This window comes from Arvicola amphibius, chromosome 1, assembly GCF_903992535.2.
Source record: "Arvicola amphibius chromosome 1, mArvAmp1.2, whole genome shotgun sequence".
Taxonomy (NCBI): domain Eukaryota; kingdom Metazoa; phylum Chordata; class Mammalia; order Rodentia; family Cricetidae; genus Arvicola; species Arvicola amphibius.
The window spans coordinates 114,198,595-114,218,814 of NC_052047.1; the positions used below are offsets into that span (position 1 = coordinate 114,198,595).

General features: G+C 50.1%; 1 protein-coding gene across 1 annotated transcript in view; it reads left to right on the forward strand.

The window, feature by feature from the left end:
* The window catches only part of Mical2 (microtubule associated monooxygenase, calponin and LIM domain containing 2), a 151,937-nt gene that overhangs the window by 94,533 nt on the left and 37,184 nt on the right, over positions 1–20,220 (forward strand). The window contains exons 29-32 of the mRNA XM_042056049.1: positions 4,510–4,685; positions 7,837–8,018; positions 15,715–15,789; positions 19,965–20,110. Coding sequence (XP_041911983.1) covers positions 4,510–4,685; positions 7,837–8,018; positions 15,715–15,789; positions 19,965–20,110 — 579 coding nt within the window. The remainder of the gene's footprint in view (positions 1–4,509; positions 4,686–7,836; positions 8,019–15,714; positions 15,790–19,964; positions 20,111–20,220) is intronic.

The following is a 20,220-nucleotide window of genomic DNA, read 5'->3' on the forward strand; positions in this document are numbered from 1 at the left end:
ACACACACACACACACACGTGCACGCGCACTGGGGTCTCTGACTCCTGGGAGAGCACAGCAAAGCAGGCTGACCAGTCTTCAGAGTGGAGGGCAGACCCCGACACCCCAAAACTACCTATCCATGGATTCATCTCTGAACACCCCACGATACTCTACTTCCATTAGAACTGTGATGAGTCACTCTCAGAAGCCCCTGGGGTAGCAGCAGTGGAATTGGAGTACATGTCCTGCTGAGGACCATTGACCACTGCCAGGGACAAATCTTCGACCCAAAGCAATTATAACAGCCCTGGGAATGTGTGGAAGGAAGGGGTGCTGCTCAAGCCTCTATCACCTGCCGGATGCCTCGTCACCACCCATCACTGATCACAGTCCACCTTTCCGGAGGCTGGGGAGGCCACTCTGGGCACAGCATCATAGACATCTGCCTGTCTGTGCTGCCTGTGTGCTCTGCATCCCTGCTCTGTGCTGTGCTCCAGAGGATCAACCCTGCAAACTATTCTCCAGGAGCCTTGAACTAGCTTCCTGTTTAGGTTTGAGACCAGGATGGCACTGGTGGAAGGATGGGATGGCATCAAGAGAGGAGCCAGGAGTATTACTCCTGAGACCCCCCACCCTTAATATCACAGTAGTGACCTTGGCTTCTGGGATCTGGTAAGGCTGGCCTTTCGCTTTAGCCAGCACCACCATGTCCCCTTGCCTGCCCTCGCCTCCCTCTGCTGCGCTCTGGCTGGGGTTCTGTATTCTTAGTTGTATCCTGATGTTCCCTCCACACATTTCGTTCTCAGCTTTTGCCCACGGGGGCAGGGGTGGAAAGATGAATTTCTTCAAGCCCCAAACCAGAAGAGACTCTAGTAGTTAGGAGCCTGAACAAAGTTCTTGATCTCAGTGGTGTGTGTGGTCTGTTCTGCTTCCTATTCATGAATCTAAGGGTGGCTGGGCGATTCAACAGGCTGGGTGTGTAAGGATGGGCTCCAAGTCTGTCCCTCCACGTAACCTCAACCAAGAATCCAGGCTCACAGGGCAGCAACCATCAGAAACAACTTGTTCAAACAAGAAACATGGGTGACAATTCAACCCAGCAAGGCCACTCAAAGCCGTGCCTCACATGGTCACGAATATCCACTGGTCTATGACAGAAGGGGTGTCGCCATTGCTGGGGCAGGGGTGTGTGTGCTCTGCTAAGCTTGGAAGGACCACAACATCAAGGACAGGGTGCGACTCTGTTCAACCAAACAAATAGTTCTGTCATATTCTCAGACATACAGAAGGGCAACACATGACCATCTGTGGGTGTCTTAACCTGTGTTTCCCTTAGCTCAGAAAGAAAATGGGGTCACAAAATGCTTTGCTTGAAGGATTATATGAGTGTTACAGACTTAGTATAAGTCAGCTCTCAAACTATCCCTGGCATATATTAGGGGCCCAATGAATGTAAGCTGCCACTGCTCTTATTATAACCATCATTACAAACACCAGCAAAACCAACACCACCACTGCCGTCACCATACCTAACACCATCACCATAAACCATCACCACAACCACCACCCAAACCAGAACTACCATTACCATCACAACTACCATCATTACCACCAAACCCACGGCCACTTTATCACCACCATCACCACAACCATCACTACCATCATCATTGCAAAGCAGCCGGTAATAGTCCCCAGATACCTCCCTTCCCCAGTTGCGCTGGCATTAAAGCGTAGGCACGTGTGCAGCAAGCAAGTTTGCATGTACGTCGGGGGTTAGACTGATAGCCCACTGGTTGCGTCTATGTGTATTCACATTTTATGGACCCTATCGTATTTTAAAAACTTCAGGAATTTCACAGAAAGCTTAAGTTTCTTGAACTGTCTTTACAGGTGGGAAGTGGACTTAAGCAGAATGCCTGCCTCTTCCAGGGAGTGCAGAGTGAGAAGAAGAGGCTTGGGTGGACACGTGAAGAATAGAACATTTAAAGGCAGAGATGGAGAGAGAGGGAAAGAAAGTCTCCTCAGAGTAAAGAAGGGTGGGACTCAAGGGCCAGAGAAGAACCTCGGGGGGGGGAGGAGGATCCTGTGAACTGGACTCAGCAGCGAGCAGGATCTGGGGAATTTTCTAGAAGTAAGAGGGTAGAGAAGTAAAGGTCTCATCAGAACTGTAGGGGATTGGTAAAGGGACAGAAAGCTTGCCTAGCTCTTCCAAGATTGGTCCGAAAAGAGAGGGCCTGGAGGTGGAGCCTCCTATAGTTTAGCACAGATGGAACCAATCCACTTGAAGTCAAGAATACAGAAAGAGAGGAGGCAGTGAGCCATATTAGGGGTGAGAAGTGAGAAGGCAACCAAGTCCAGCTGAGGTCTAATTCTAGCAAGGAACACAGGCAGCTGCTTCCCTGTGACAGGAGATGGCTCACCACCTAGCTAGTGGCCGAGGCTGGAGCCGGGCTCAGGCATTTATCAACACTCAACAGGCATCCCAGGAGCGCCTGCTTTACACACGGCAGAGTCTAAACAAAGGATGACAAAGTACTGCCCACATTCTAGTCCTGGAAAGAGTCAACAAACCAAAGAGGGAATTCCACTCTTACTGGAAGGCAAGACTCACTGTGAGGACTAATGAAGGTGAACAGAGTGTGTGCCCTCTTCGGCAGTACACTTCAACCTGAGAAGATGACATTGACCACTCTTGCAGGCAGTGATGGGAGCATTCAGGGACAGCACTGAATGGTAGATTCGAGGGCAACATGAGAGGCCTGAGATGGTGGCCTGCCTAAGTCCTGAGGGGGCAGCACAACAGTGACACAGCAGGAGAGGAGCAAGGGACAGAGTGAAGAGATAAAGTTCACAGAGGCCACAAAGCTGAATTAGATGGGACTCTTCCTCTTTCCCTCGATGAAATGAGAACCCTCTTGGGATCCTGGACAGGCATGCTGTTCTCCAACTTGTATTTTCCACGGTTAATTCTGGTTGCTGTTGAAATCTGGGGGTGGAGCTTGGAGGAAAAGATTGGGGACCCAGGGAGAGTTGTGGGGTTTTTTTGTTTTGTTTTGTTTTGTTTTTATCATCTGAACAAGAGGTGTATAGGGGCCAGGTCTAGGGCTGTGGCAGGGAGAGGACTCCATTCCTGGCACATTGAGGAAGATCCATCTCACTTGTAGAGGGCTTTGTGAAGGATGAAGGTGGCATCTAGTGTGTCATTATGATGCCAACGTTAGCTTCAGAAGGTTCTAGTTGCCACACTGAACTGTGCATGGTTGGTGGTGGAGCACGTGATGGGAAACGTTTTAAGATGAAGGGTTCCTTTGAACTTGTTGCGTGTGTTGTGTCTGTTAAACACCTACGTGGATATGTCAAGTAAGAACAGGAGAGACGCTAGACGCAGGGGAAGCGTCTAGGCTGTGGATGCAAATCTGGGACTCCTCACTGTCCGGGGTCATTGGGAATCATGGAAGCAGGTGCGACTAAAAGCTGAGTGCAAATAAGACTGTGCAAAAGAAGGAAGCAGCTGGGAAGAGCTTGCTAGAGCTGAGAGCAGCCTTCATGGAAGAGCGTGACAGCCTAGGTCACGAGGTCAATAGGATGAGAACTGAGGGGCTGTGGAGATGACTCGGGGTTAAAGCGCTTGCCATCCAATCATGAGCACATGAGTTCAGATCCCCAGAGAGCCACAGAAATGCCAGGTAGGAGGGGCGGCCCCTCTGTAATTACAGCCTCAGAAGATGGGGGTAGAGGATTTCCAGAGTAAACTGGTTAGCAAAACTCACCATATCTCTGAGCTCTGGATTTGACTGTGACATCCTGTCTAATGAACAAGGTGGGAGAGCAATCAAGGATGATTCTAGATAGCAACCTTAGGCCTCCATATGCACATGTACATATATACACATGTACCCACACATGTGCTTCCATACACACACATGTAAAGCTATGCACACATACATGTGTATATACCATACTACACACACACACACAAATACAGAAACATTCTTTGATGGGATTTGCTTTATTTTTTGAGACAGGGTCTCATTGTGTAGCTCTGGCTGGCCTGGAGTTCATTGGGTAGACCAGGCTGGCCTTAAACTCACAGAGATCCTCCTGACTCTGCCTCTTAAGTGCTGGGGTTAAAAGGGTGTACCCCCATGCCTGGTGGAAACAATTTTTAAAGATGATATCTAAGATGTCACCCCTGAGTTTAACAGTACACTGACAGAAAGTTTGAACGAAACAGTCCAGAGGACAGTGGAGCCTATAAGTGGGCCCTGAGAACATCTCAGCACCGCCCTCCAGGTTAAATGGTGGTGGTATGTGTACTCATGCCTTACACACATCAGGAGTGCCCCAGCATTGGTTGCATCTGCTGGGCTGAGAGGTGGCCCTCGGCCATGACGCAGAGGATGGGAAGGTCTGTCCCTGAACATCTGAGTGGCCCAGAGGCCCCCTTTCCAGCATCCTATCCAGATGCTTGGAGGAACCATTTGTTCCGCTGTCTCTATAGGCCCCTGTTCTCTCAGCAGATTGAGCCCACCTCCCCCAAGAAGCCAAAGAGTGTCCCTGAGCCCACACCCAGAGACATGGACGCTGAAGTCACCTCTTCCCAACCCTCCGAATGGACTTCAGTGAGGATTGGTCCAGGAGAGGATGCAGTCGGGCAGGATGTGCTGGCTGTGCGTGTCCTGGTCACCAGTGAGGATAGCAGGTATGCCCAGATTGCTGAGGAATGGAGGCAGCGACAAGGGAATGGTGGGGGTAGGCTGCACCTGAGGTCTGTTTTCTTTTCCACTGAGAACTCCCAGCAAAAGGGACTCTCTGGGCCTGTTTCCTAACCTGCAAATGGGGACTGTTATAGTGGCTTGCCTCTGAAGGAGCCATAAGACTCAAAGAATTGACACGTGCCAAATATTGGTTGGTGCCTAGTAAATCCTATGAGGCTGTGTCACCATTATCTTCTTAGAGAAGGGAAACCCCTGGCTCTCCTGTTTCCCCCCAGGAGTCCACTGTCACACAGTGGAGGGCTACAAATGAGTGACACTGTCACAGGGAGAGGCTCCTGGGGACCTGCATGGTGATGGAGATGCCAGGATGGGCAGAGAGGAGAATACAGTTCTTACGCACACAGCATCTGATCCACACTGACTACAGTTATGAGAAGCACAGCCCCCACAGACACTGAGTGCACTCAGGAAAGCATCCGGATCATCTGCTTATTATTGCCTAGACTCTGAGTGTGTAACTGTGACTCATACACCGGGTGAGGTCTTTGCTATCAGATAGCTCCATCACCTAGGTAGACAGCCAGGGAAACAAGGAAATATTAAACAAGAAAAATACCGTGTGTGTGCCAAGCAGAGAAATAAAGTGGAGTTATGCTGTAAACAGAGCCCGGATGGTTACCTTTGACTGGACGGCCAGGAAAGGCTCTGGGTACTACGGTGACAGAATGACATAGTAGCCCCAGAGCAAGTGGGTTATTCTCCTACCACGTGTGAGCCAGAAGCTTCGGGGCCTCTATGAGACAATGCTAGTCATGCTGGCCTCACCCAGATGGGGTCTCGATCTAGCTGGCTGTCAGCTAAAGTGGTGGGAATGGTGTATGAACAGAATGGAAGATCCATGTGGCCAGCACTCAATAATGGATGAAGGGGGGATTATTCTGGGGAGCTGGGGTGTTGTTCAGTGGTAGAGCACCCAGCCAGCATGGACCAGGCTTGAGTTCAATTCCCCAGCACCAGGGAGGAAGAAAGAAGGGAGGAAGGGAGGTATGGAGAGAGGTTGGTTGATTGGATATGAAGGAATTTGTATTTTATTCTGCAATAATCAAAAGAAAGTTAAATTCTAAATAGCACATCATTAACAGTTTTTAGACAACTACAGACTTTGGTGTGGAGGGCAGAGGAGACGGGATAGGGGAGACTGAAGGCAGGGGGAGACTTGGTTAGAACCTAGGGCCCTTGGGGGACACAGGTCAGAGCCATGGTGATGGGTTTGCTGAAGACTAAGCGTGAGAGGAAGAAAGAACTCAAGGACTTCTCCCCAGTCTTGACTTGAATTACTGAAGGGATGGTAAGAATATTCCAGAGGCATCTGAGGGTGAGGAAGATGGGTTGTGGGAAAGCAGAATGCTCTGTGTTGAACCTGTTAGGTCTGACTGGGCTGTGTCTCTGTGCTGACACTGAGACCGAAGCTGCGCAAAGGCCACAGTTTCTGTGAAGCCCCCTTCCCTACTACTTGAATCCCTGCAGTTTTTCCTTCCATCTGCCCATCTACACAGCCACGCTGATGGAGGAATGCCACATGTCCGTGCTGTGGTGTAGGAACTAGATCCCTAGAGATGAACTTATTTGACCCGAAGAACTTAGCAACCACACTCTTGTTGGTCTTTGTTGCTATTTGTGGGTTTGGTTGGATCTGGTTTGGGACAGTTTCGTGCAGCCTAGGGTGACCTTGAACTCACTATGCAGCTGAGGCTGGTCTTAAGATCTTGATCCCCGCCCCAGCCCCCTTCTCTACCTCCAAAGTGCTAGAGTTACAGGTGTTTGGGAGGAGCTGGGGACTGAACCCAGGGCTTTGTACATGATGGACACACTCTCGGCCCTGCAGTCACAGCCAGGTATGGTGGGGGGGAGTGAGAACAGCTTTTACTGAAGTGGTTCTGACTCAGGAGGCCTGGGAGGGGGACCTTCCCCCGTTCTGTCCAAGGCCATAGCAGTGTCTGGGACTGTCAGGACAGTGCCACAGCCTGGAAGCCTCATGGAACGTCTGCTCACATACTGGAAACTGGAGTATGATATAGGACAAAACTTCCTCTGGGGAGATGCCACAGGCACATCTACTCACCCTAGACTGGGAACCCACAACAGACCAAAGTACAGACAGATACCACCAAAGTCCACCTTGGTGAACCATGCGTTTTCTCGGGGCTGCCTACAGGAATATGGGTGAGGGGTGACTTAATAAGGGGCAGAAATGACTCAAAGACAGCTGCATTAACAAAGCTCACCCCAGCATGGTGACATCTCTCAAAGCTGGGAAGCTAGAGCACACTGCATAGCCTGCAGGTAGCTCAGCAGGTGGAAGAGTGTCCTTTCCGGTGCCACAGTTGGTCCAAACCTCTTCTGAGTGGCTCGGCTGGTTTCGGCTCCTTTCAGGGGATCTGCTCTCAGAGTCCTCTTTGTATCAGCTTGTCTGAGTCTCCTTGGCTTTTCAGCTCTCTCTCATTCCAGGGGGACTTCAGCTTTTACTGCTTACTCTGGTGGGGCAGGACTTAGTGAATCTACTCAGATTCAGGGACTCCCTGAGGCTATTTTGAGTTGTTTGCTTTCCTGCTTAAAGAACTTCCCTGCAGGATGGAATATTTCAGTATCAGAGGACACTGTCCCATGACAAATATGAGGGGAAAGGGTGGCAGAGAATTCTCCGGGTGGGAGGGGCTCCGAGGGAAAGGTCTATCTCAAGCCTCTCCCTGGCCTGTGGATGTTGCCTTCCTGTTTGCAATGGCAGCCACCGTCTATGCACACTTATAACCCGTTTTCTTCCTATAACAACACCAATCATAGGATTAGGGGCCACCATAATGACCTCATTTTAACTTAATCACCTCTTTAATGGCCCTCTCTCTAAACACAGTCACATGCTGAGGGATTGGGAGCCACCCTTTTAGCACAGGAATCTAAGGAGACACAACCCAGGACATGACAGAGCTAAGTCTGGGCCCAGGCACAGAGGTAGCTGAGTTGAAACCCTTGCTCCTGGTCCCTGAGGACTGTCAGGGGTTGGTGAGGAGAACATGGAGTGTAGGGGTGATGTGGGGTTCTAGAGCTGCCAGCTCACCCTCTTCTTCCTTCTTCCAGCTCTGATACAGACTCTGACTATGGTGACATCAGGGCCCCCTGTGCAAAGGCCTGCAAAGAGAGGCCCCAGCTTCCAGCATCTCCACCTCCTTCAAAGCCCCCGACCCGGCACTTTTCCCTGCGGGAGCCCCTGACTAAATCAGCCTCTCTGCTACACCACGAGGAGCCACTAGCTCTGCCTGGTGAGTAAAGGATCCACCGGGCTTCATCTGGGAACACAGAGAGGGGGCAGGACCTGGTATATACAGCAGGACCACGATCAGACCTAGACTCCTCCAGAAGCTTTGGAGTCAACAAGTAGGACGGCATCCAATAGTTCTCAGCAACTTGGGTGTGATTGGCTGTCATAGATGAGGAAATCTAGGTCTCCTTTGCCTGGAACAGCCTCCTTGTGTCTCAGGGGACCCTCCAGCATCCCATAGTGTTTGAGAGAAAGGGCAGGGAACTGGTTGCTATGCAGCCCTAGGTAACTCAGTCTCCTAGGATCCCCTGAGTGTATGTTCTCTCAGGGTGGCACAGGAGATCTTCCTGGTTGGTGTGTGAGGGGGTCAATGGGATGCACCCAAACTTGACCTACCCAGTAATGGGGGTACTTTTTCTCCTGGGACCTTCTTCACACGTGACCCCTTCCTATCACCAGGTTGATTTGTGAGGCAAGTACCACGCAGCTTGTTCTGTGGAGCAACTCAGTCAGTGAGCAGTGTGGCTGGGGCTGGGAATTCCACTCCCTAAGCTCAAGTCAGCTAAAAACTTGATTTTAGTAACCCAGCTCTTGACTCAGTCAACAGCAACATGGAAGCAAATCAGGACAGCCTCTAACTTTCTGGCGACCCTGACAGGGCCTGGGGAAGAGTAGGGTCATGGAAGTCTGCCACCCAGAGGACCAACCTTAAATAGCCTGTGAGCCATGGCAGTCAACCTGTCCTGCATTGCCCTCTGGTGGCCAAGAGCAGAATGTCAGCTGATCCTCTCACCAGAGTGGGGGTTTCCCAGAAAACCCGGCCTGGGAAGAGCTGGGCCAAAACAAACAAATACAGCAACTTGTATAGACATTTCCAAACCTCGGAAACTCTGAGCTTAACCTTTAATGTGGGCCTTTAGGAACTAGAAAGCAGAGAGGCACGGTGTGTGGTTAGTGCCTGTAATCCCAGAACTCAGCAGGTTAAGCAGGAAGATAGCAGCTGGACCAGCCTGGGCTACAGGGTAAGACCCTATCTCCAAAAACAAGAACTCCCTAATCCTGAGCGAACCCTGATAGAGGGAGGCTGCCTGCCATCCACCCTTTTCTCCTCGCCTCCTCTCTCCTCAGTGGGACTGGCAGCCCCTTGTCTGGAAGCTGTAGATCAGAGTTATGTGTCTGTCTGTATGAAAAATGAAACTCTGGATCAAGAATAACAAAGCCAGTTTAGGAGATAAAGACTCTAGAGAGTGAGGCCATAGTTCTCAACATCCAGCTTAGAGCTGTTTAGAAGGAAATGGTTTCACCAGTGTAGTTGAAAACCCAGAGACGGTTCTCACTGTCAAAGAGGAAAAGAACATTGGTTTGTAGGTGTACGTTGACAGGACTCGCCTCAACACTTGTCCAAGTTTGCGTGTCTGCCGACATGATAAAACACCAACCAAAACCAGCGTGGGGAGGAAAGAGTCTGTCCGTCTTACAGGTTCTAGTCCAAAGTCAACAGGAGCCAAGGCGAAGACTCAAGGCAGGAGCTGGAGCAGAGGCCATGAGGAATGTTGCTTACGGCTTGCTTCCTCTGGCTTCCGCAGCAGTCTTCCTAATCCAGCCCACTCACCTGCCCACGGGTAGCACCACCCACTGCAGGCTGGCCCTCCTACATCAATTGACAATTAAGAAGATACCTCCACAGAGAGCCCACAGGCCAGTGCCGATGGAGGGAATTCCCTCTTCCCCGATCTGTCTAGGTTCCTGTCAAGTTTGCGAAATCCCTAACCAGCACAATGCTTAACTCTACAGAAAGCTTCTGGCTTATGTCAAATAAATGATGTTGAGAGATGCCCTGAGTCATGTCCTTGACATGGCTGCCTATGTCTGGTTTTCTTTAGGTACCCTGTGCTGACAGGGAAGGGCATGCCAATGCCCGACTCTGTGAAGCATGGGTTGGCCCTCAGAAACTAGAGAAGTTTGATCTTAGCAGCCCGACTTTATTCTACAGTGAATTACTGGATAGATAGGAACACGGGTTGATCATATGACTCCCATCCCCGTCCTAACTCAGTCATCAGTAGTCATGATGGTGATTGACAGATAAGGCCCAATGCAAGCATAACATTTCTTACATAGGTGCTGCAGCTTAGATAGAACGTGTCCCTCCCCCATCCCCCACCAGATGCCCATGTGTTGGAGGCTTGGTCCTCAGCTATTGGCAGTTAATGAGATCCTGAATGGTGCTAACTTCAGTGGATTAATTTATCAATGAGGCCACGAGAGTGTGGGGCCTGGTTGGAACAAGTAGATTGCTGCAGATGTGTCTTTCAAAGGCACATCCTGCCCCCCAGATTCCTCCTCCTCCTCTCTCTGCTTCCCAGTGGGACAGTTCACTGCAATATGTGATGCTAGCTATGGACTGAACCCTCTAAAACCCTGGTGCCCAATGAATTGCTCCTCTTTCAGATAGTTTGCACTGCCGTGCATCGTGGTGATGAAGTGAGCCCATCACTCTCCCAAATAGCACAGGACTAACCCCACTGGTGGATCTCATGGAGGTTCACCAGCCGTGATGCTCGCCTGTATCACTGCCTCTCAGGGGATTCAGAGGAGAATGGGTAAGAGCCAGATACTGTTTTCAAAACTGCTGGTCTATACAGCCACAACAGTGTTAGCCACAACAGTAGCACAAATAACAAAAACCCAGAGACACATATCAGGGTTCAGCCTGAAAACCAAGAAAGCAAATTAGTCAAGTCACTTACCTCTACCAAGGCTGGGCGACTGCAGACTAAACAGACTCAGCCTCTATCTCCTCCCATTTTATATTCCCTCTAGTGCTGGGATTTAAGGTATGTGACTCCCTAGGACTGGGATTAAAGGTGTGAGCCACCACTACCTGAATTTGTGTAGCCCAGGGTGACCCTAAACTCACAGAGATCCACCTGTCTGCCTCCTCTCACAAATCCTGGGATTAAAGGTGTGTGTTGCCACTGCCTTACCTCTAGTGGCTTAGCTTTGCCCTTCTGATATTCAGGCAAACTTTATTTATTAAAACATAAATAAAATATCACTATACAACAGCCCCCAAGGGTATACAAACCCCTCTTTCTCCATCTCTCTAGACATCATTTCTATGTGGTTGTGCCTAGTTTTACCCTTTTACAGCACAAGAGTAAGAAGATCCTGGCTTTAATGGCCCTTTTTCTGGTAATGCATTTTACCACTGCTTAACAAGAGATTGCCAGGACTGCCTTGGCATGCCAATCAACCTTTCACAATCTCCAAGTTCTTCAACACAGAACCTTCCCCAGATGAGGATGTGAAGTGACTTGAACCCTTATGCTATGGAAACTCTAGAAAATACTCGTTTAGATTATATGTGTCTTAATCGGCTTCTGTTGCTGTGATAGAATGTCTGAGACAGACGACTTTCAGAGAGGCTAGACCCTGGCTTGCTGTGGTTCCTGGTCTCTTGGCCCGGTTGCCTTTGGGCCTGTGGTGGGGCAGTATATTCCAGTGTGCTCACCTGGTAGAATCTCAGAAGAAAAAAAAAACAGGAAGGAGCAAGGGTCCTCATGTTCCTTCAAGGCTACAAGCTGAGGGACCTAACTTCCTTCCACTAGCCCCACCTCCGGAAGTTCCACAGCTCCCCAGTAGCACAGGCTAAGGACCAAGCTTTTAACACAGTAGCCCTTTGGGAACACTTAAACTCCAAGGCATAAGAACCCCGTTTCACTGGTTCATATAAATCTTGGATAAAAGACATAACCCCAGATCCCCACCACCTGAGAGCCAGGCTCTGTGGGCCTAGAGAAAACTCGAGTGTGGGCATTTGGCAAAAGAATCCCAAGTGCTTGGACACAGGTTAGCATGCCTGTGCTGTAGTCATCACAGCAGGGCAGCTTCCTAACATGCCAGAATGAAGTTGCAGCAATGCATGCCCAAAGCAACTAAGCGGATATATCTAATGCATTGAGTTCATGGACAGAAACCAACAGGACTTAGGAGGGCGATCTGCCCCCAAGTTGTTCCAGCCCAAACAAGTTGGTGTTCCCCATCTCTGAGCAGTCATTTGACAGCAGCTGTGGTACAGGAGGAACACTGGTTAATGTGTAACAATAAAATCAGATCAAAAGCATCTGGCCAAATGCTTGCCCTCTACCCCTTTTCCCTAAAGAGGTTGGGTGCTGTAAGCTCCAAAAGCACTCCTTTAAAATTAACACAGAGTGGGGGCTAGAGAAGTGGCTAGGAACTTAAGAGCCCTTGTTACTCTTGCAGAGGACCCAGGTTTGGTTCCCAACACCCACATACTGGCTCACAACTGCCTTTAACTCCAGTTGCAGGGAATCTGAGACACTCTTCTGGCCTCTGAGGGTACCAGGCATGCACATGGTACACAGACATACATGCAGGCACTCATGCATTTAAAAAAAGAAAAAAGCTATATACAAAGTTAATCATACACACAGAGCACAGCTATATTGGACACTGCTAGATAAATCGTTGCTGTAAGTGCTACTTAGACATTTCTTTTCTAGATATGTGTGCACGCCTGTAATCCCAGCACTCGGTTAAGATGTGAGTGTGCACAGCTGTCATCCCAGCACTCGGTTAAGATGTGAGTGTGCACGCCTGTCATCCCAGCACTCGGTTAAGATGTGAGTGTGCATGCCTGTAATCTCAGCACTCAGAAAGTAGAGGGAGCAGGGTTGCTGCTAACCTGAGGTCAGCCTGGTCTAAATATAGCAAGATCCAGGTCAGTCAGTGATACACAGTAAGACAGGTTCAGGACACAAAGGAAGGGAAAGAAAGGAGAAAGGGGCATAGAGAGAGAGAGAGTTTCTTTTGCTAAAAAATGTTAGCTCGGGTGCTAGCTTTCAGAAAGCATGAAAGAGCCAGGAGACCAGGACGTTTGCTGTGGGGTTGTCTCCTAGTCATGTCAGATGCTACACCCATAAGGTCTCAGCAACATAACTGACTAAACATGAGTGGAACAAGGATGACAATAGACATGCCAGCATGGACAGGAGCAAGCCTGTGTGGCCTCGACCTTACACAAAGACCCACAGTCAACTGAGGAATGCAGAGAGTGGGAGGGACAGTCTCCCCCAGGAAAGGACACATGGACTGGTTGTCCAGTACCAAATGATCAGCCCTGAAAGCACACGTAGGAGTAACACTACACAGAGCAGGTTAGGAATATGTGTGTGTGTGTGTGTGTGTGTGTGTGTGTGTATACACCTACATACATGCATGTAACAGAAATTAATGAAAAAAGGTCATGAATTAGAATGAGAGCAAGGAGAGACATATGGAAGGGTCTGGAGGGAAGGGACAAATGATGTGATTATAATCTCAAAATTAAAAGGAAAAGATGTTACTCCTCACTTGGTCCCATGGGGTAATACAGAGCAAGGTAAGTTTTTCTATTTGAGTTTGCATCTGTCTTTGTACAAACTTTGGCCAGAACACTGCATGTTAGTCATGCCAGGAACATCATCCGTGTCAAACCACGTGACACCTGCCCTATGTCAAACACACACACACACACACACACACACATGCACACACACATGAAGGTACACAGATAATATCCGTGGTGGCTTTACTTTTAGCCTTTATTGTGTCCTGTTCTAGACCCCAAAAGTTTTCAATCCTCCTAAACCTATAGTCACCTCTGAGATTCCAGACCAGCAGAGCCTGGCAGGCGGGTCACCCCCAGATGAGATTGCACACAGCCCACCCTCACCCCCACCCGCGATCATCCAAAGGACGTGACTTGTCCCCTCGAGCACTGAGGACTGCTTCTCATCACTGAGCAGAGCACTGATTAACCAGACCACACCTCCACTTTGACCTCTTGCCTCCTGGCCCTGTTCCATATCTGTTAAACCCAGAGCACACGTCAGTGCTCCGAAGACAGACTTAAATGCTTGCTTTCTGCCCTCTTAATAATGTTGATTTAAAAAAAAAAAAAAAAAAAAAAAAAAAACAAAAACAAAAACAAAAACCCTTTCCTGCATTCTCACCATGATTTGTGCTCATTTTCTCTGGGGCAAGCTTGACATGTGGGAACCTGCCTGGGACGAAACACCGTGGCCAGGGCAACGTAGAGGGGGAAGGGTTTGTTTGGGCTTATGGTTCTAGAGGGATGAGAGTCCAGCATGGCAGAGAGGCATGGTAGCATACAGCAGGCATGGCGGCCAGAGCAAGAAGCTGAGTGCTCACGTCTTCAATGGCAAACAAAAAAAAAAAAAAAAAAAAAAAAAAACTGAAGCAGAGTGAGGCTATGCGTTCTCAAAGCCCACCCCCTCAATGGCACACCTCCTCCAGGGTCACTAACCAGGGAGCAAGTGTTCAAACACCTGAGCCGAGGAGGACATTTCTCAACCAAACCGTCACAGAACCTGAGGAGTCAGGCCTCTGACCTACGACTCCTGTTATATTATGACCTCACTGTTGCCCCTGCCGTGGCAAAACTGCGCCTGGGTACCCTGTTGGCACCAGTGGTGCATCTACGCCATCACATCCACCACCCCACAGAGTTTACAGCAGAAACCCAAGGAGCTGAAGGGTTTTGTCCTGAGGAAGGAAAGCCCAGGTAGGGGCTGGCACGGCCGTGCTGAAGGTCAGCTCCTAAGGGCGGGCTGGGGTGTCTGGTGAAATAGAGAGCCCTCACTGGTCAGGTGCTGCATTCAGAGAGCTCCGTGTTCAAACCTCTGCCCACTCTCCCATTCCCAGACCCCTCCCATGGGTGGATTTTCCCCCATACCTCCTAGTTCCTTCTCCTGCCCCTCAGACACGCACACATGCCCCTCCTTTCTCTACGAAGGAGACACAGGAGCCTGTGCATCGGAATCCAGCATGGGAACAGGAAGCATTTGGATCCCACGCCTGTTCAGGTTCAGAACGGCCGGTGCCGGTTCTCAAGGCCCAGCCAGGCAGAGGGGAAGTACACGGGTCCTCCAAATGTGCTTCCATTGGGAGCCAGATTTTGAGGAGTCAGTTCGCCCCTCTACTCTAAAGGCAGGCTTTCTCCTATTGCTTACGTACATATACTACAGACCAGCTGGGCTGTGAGCATTCGGCTGAGTCGCCTGTCTACCAGAGGGCTGCGGTTATAGATGCACGCCTCTACAGACAGATTTTTTTTGAGATTGTAATTTAATTACATTTCTGCCTTCCCTTTCCTCTCTCTAAACCCTTCTAGACACCCCTTCCTACTCCCCTTCAAATTCATGGCCTCTTTTTTTTACTAATTGTTATAACGTGCATATATGTATTTATCTATACACATATATCCCTAACTATAACCTGTTGAGTTTATGTGATGTCACTGATATGTGTTTCCAGGGCTGACCCTTTAGCACTGGACACCAACTGACGTGCTCTTCCCTGTAGAGGGCCATCTCTCCCGCTCCCAATTTTTTATTTGTATTTCGGGGATCAAACTCAGGGTATCTGCTGAACCATCTCCCCAGCTTCCTGTATAAGTTTTTGATGAAGAGCGAGTGAGGGGGTGGATGAGCGAGAAGTGGGGCGGGGTCAGAGAAGTACACTGTGATAAGAGTCAGCGTCTCTGTCCATCCTGAGTGTCTGCCTGCTGACTTTTGGTGAGAAAGCCATAGGAGACAAACTCTTCTCCTGCACAGCTAACAGACTCTTCCTCCCTCTCATCCTCCCTGCCCCCTTCTGGTTTCCCCCCACAGTGCTGCAAAGGACCTACAGCCTCCAGTCTCCAACTCCAAGCAAATACCAGAGCTGGGGAAGAAAATTCCAGTCCTGTGAGTCATGAGCAGGGGGGGAGGGATGGAGGTGGGGGCAGCCGCTCTCATTCCTTACATGGTGTCTTCTCTGGCATAGCTTGGGATATGAGGGCAAGAAAAACCATTAGCTTGACTTGATTTCCACTGCTAACCAGAAGCATTTGTCAAGGGTATCTGGGACCTTCCCCATGCCCCTCCCTCTCCTCTGAAATCCCAGTGCCTTAAGATTCTATACTCTCACCAGAACAGCTCCTTCTCAGTCATGAACTCGCTTGAAATGAGAGAGGAGAGAATGAGAGCCGGGCACTTGATTCTGTCCCAGAAACAGGACTAGATGCCCCTTTGGGCTTCATGTCTTTGTAGCCAAGGCACGAAGGTAGCAACTTTCACTAGAACATGAGTGTAAACACACACACACACACACACACACACACACACACACACACGGTTTGTTTCTTCTGAGCAGGTCTTGGCCCCTGAGTGAGTTCCAGGGCTCCCACAGAGGTATAATGACCATACACATACAGCCACACAGCAAACAGAATTCCTCCAGGGCCCTTGAGTGAGACACAGGGGCTCCATTCTGCTCCCAGCCTTTCACCCCCTCCTGCTTCCCCTTGTATCCATGTTCCCTCTCCAGCCTCTCTCTACCCAAGGCAGACCCAGGAAGGCCTTGGACAGAAGCCATAACTCTCCCTCCTTCTGAGTCAGCCTGATTCCTGGCCAGTGAGTCATTTCCCACCAACCCCCAGACTCACCACCTCTCCTTGTATCTACCTAGGACAAGGGCCACCTCTGGAGCTCCACCAGACCTGAATACCTGGGGATAAGTTAAGATGACAGCTGAGTCACCTGAGCTGCCCCCCCCCCTTGAGGTGGCAAATGTGAGATCTCAGAGGGAATAATGTTTCCAGGGGTCTTCTCCCTCTGTGCCTGGCGCTTCAGAAGCTCTAGGGTCCTGCTCTCAGGCCAGTCCTCCTGGGTGTTGAGGCTATCCCAACGTTTCTGAGTATCACCAGTGTCAGAGAGCTCGGTCTGTCCTCGGCAAGCTCCCAGAATGGAGTGAGATAGGAGACTGGCAAGCAGCGGAAGCAGGGATTCTAGAAAAGAAGCAGGATTCTGCTACTCAGACAGAGGTGGGGTATGGGGACAGACCCGGAGACTTCGGTGTGCAGTTATTAATGAATATAGGGTGTGAGCCTTAAGCACACCATGATGCTGGGGTGTGGACAGGACTTGAGCCTGTCGTTTCTATGGCCTAGCAAGGGCCAGTCAAAAAGAGTGCTTGTTTATGAGTGAGAGAGAAACAGGAAGGAAGGGAGCTGGGAAGTTGGGGGTTAGGCTTGATGAAACTGCATATTGGTTCGAACTTGCAAGCTGATGCCCCTAGAGGGCGCTCCAAGACTTTGAGAAAACTGGGTCCTTCATGACCTCCAAGTTCTAGGAAGCAGTGGCACCTAGAAACCCAGTCAGTCCTCATGACTATCCCAAAAGTCAAGAACCTCTATGCCCAGAAGAAGGCCTGTCAGTCAGTAGAAGATAGAACACAGGCATCCTTTCCAATAGCATGCTTACAGTGACCATCACCATCAGTGAACAGGTCACCACTGACAGCCAAGTCAGGAGGAGGTAGAACTAAGAATTGCCCCAGGGGGCACAGAGGCTGTAAGCCTGGCCCAGGCCTGCTTATCAAACCCTTTGACACAAAACGACCTGAGAGCCAGCAGCACTCAGATCCTGTGCCCTACAGAGGACAACATAGCCTGGCTGGGCCTTCCCAGAGTTCCTGGGCAAGCACCAGAGAGGAGAGGGAAGCAGACAAAGAATGCGTTCCTAGACCAAGAGTTAGAGAAACCCTGGCAGGGCTGTGTGTCTCACTCCTTCTGAAGCAGACGGAGGGTCTCAAGGTGTCTTTGATGGACGGTTTGTGTGCAAGAAGGGAGTCTAGGTGTGATTTGTACTAGACTACTAGCATCTAACTGCATGGTTGTGTGTACGTTTTTGGATGAGGACACTGGGCATAAGCAACTTGTCAGTAGTCAATGTGAACAAACTGGGGTACTGGGGTCCCCTTTATCATCTTTTAAAGAAGTTTGAAGACGCCACCAGTAACAGGAAAGATTTCTCATCTCTCAGCCGCTCGCTGGCCTTTCTTTCCCCTCCTGGACTTGTGCCTGGCTCTTGGGCAATGACTTGGCCCGAGGACAAAGACAAAGGAGAGAGACTGGGCCTCCATGTCTCCGCTTCTCAAGCCCTCTACAAGTTCTGTCTTTAAGACAATGCCTAAGGACCTTGTAGCCATAGAAGCCACCACAAAGCATCAGAGGAAGATGAAAGAAGCAACGTCTTAGTCACAGCCTTATGGATCCCAAGACTTCTCTGTCTAGCTTGTGTCCCAAGGTATCCCTGGTCCTGTGTCGCAAGGTCCCCTGTGACTCCTCAGAGGAACAAAGGGACAGTCTGTGTGGCTGAGGGGACTTCTGAGGCTACTTAAGGAGCCTGATTCAGGATGGCAGAGAGAGGAGAGCGAGGGGGGCGAAGAAGAGGGGGAGAAGGAATTTGGCAGGAATTTAGCAACTGGGGGCAGGAAGCAAGGCAGCAACTGACTCACAAGTTTTGCCTTTTTAGGCTCGAACCATTGTGTTGTGGGCTGAAATGGGGTGCGGGTGGTGGGATGGAGGCCAGCGCTCCCTTGCGTCAGCTCCTGGCAGCTTCCAGAATTTCCTCCTTGCCCACCTTCATAGCAGCTGTGTTCCCCCAAGTTACCTTCTCCCTCAGAAGCATCCTGGGGCAGGGGTGGGGTACCCTATGGGAGCTCACAGACCACAGACGCATCTTTTCAGAGCCTGTGCCTGGTTTGTACAGCCTGACATCTTTGCCCGGGTGTGAGGAGAGCAAGACACATCCTAAAAGCCCACCCCAATGTCTCCCTGCAGGATGTGTGGAACTCTTCCTGAGTGGAGGAAACTGAGGCATGGCTTTTCTTTCAGACTTATGTCCCCAGAGATCCCGGACTCTGTGTCATTAAGTTCCTTGGATTTACTCAGGGTAACAAAAGCATAGTTTGGGTGCCTGCGCAGGTGCCTATCACCTAGAGCTTTGGGGAAACTGAGGCCTGAGAATTGTGTTGAACTAAGAAATGTGGATATGTAGAACCTGTAGATTGGACACAGCAAAGAGGAGTCTGAGTGCCCCCTCCCCCCCGAGCTGCAGGAAACAGGAAGTTGAGGTACTGGGTTGGAGAACAAGCTAGTACCTAGGGAGCCCTGCTATGGGCCACAGTGGTTTGTGGTGGCCTGAGGATAAAGCTCATGTATACCCGTGAAAGGCTGCGTGTTGTTTTTTCAAATTTACCTCAGTACAAGTTATCTGAGATGCTCCCTTCTGGAGATAAAATACTTGGCATTGCAGATTTCAGGTCACTAAGTTGGAGGGGAAGAGGGATACGTGTCAGGACAGGAAGGGTCAGCATGTGCGGGCTTGGATGACGTCCCAGGCTGCACTATCACAGCCCTGCTCTTGCGGGACCAGATGATTTCAGCTGCCCACAGTTCATAACTGGGCTCTTCCCCAGGGGCCAGCCTTGCTCCTTTCTCATGCATCTCAGAGCAAATGCACGGCTTCCTGCCTGCTCCCTGAGCCACAGAAGTTTGGCTTGCACACACTGATTCTGTGTGATTTGAACCACTGATATGGGTGTAACCTCCCTCCTTTGGTTTTCCGTAAGATCTCAAGCTAACCACCTTGTCTGAGAGCCCCTCAGCAGCACACACAGGAGAGGGAGAACCCATTTCATTAGGACTAAGCATCTATCCTGTTCGTGCCCACAACTAATGGTCTGACATCTTGTGGAAAGAAACCTCAGATGGTTTATCGACGGAGAGATTTAGGGCAGTCCCAGATCCTGACCACCATGACTTCAGGGAAACATAGGCAGTAAATGTCCATCTCCCAAAAGCATTCTGGGGGCTGGGCTCGCATCTCCCAGAAACAATCCTACAGAAGTCGGAAACACTGACTCGAGGAACTTCTCCTCCAGGGCTCTGCTGCCAAGTCACGAGCTATGGGCACTAGGGCCCTCCCTCTGACTCCATCCCTAGCACCTTCAAATCGTAAAACTGTGGATCCACCCACGGTCTTCTCTCTTTATGCTAAAAGCAAGGCAATGATGGGGTATGTTCTTTCCTTGATAGATTCAATACCCATGACCAGAAGAGCACCACCGCCTCCCAAGGAGTCTCCTTCGCCTTCATCTTTATCTTCTTCATCTTCCCTGCCATCTTCCTTTTCTTCAATTAGTGTACCTGAGCGCACTTCAGATATTTCCTCCTCTCCTCAGGTAAGTGCTCTCGGGGGCCCTGCCCAAGAGATGGGCATGCCGACTGTCCTCACTATGGCCACACTTAATTCTGGATTCTAAGTGCTCACAGGTCCCACCACCCAAGTGCA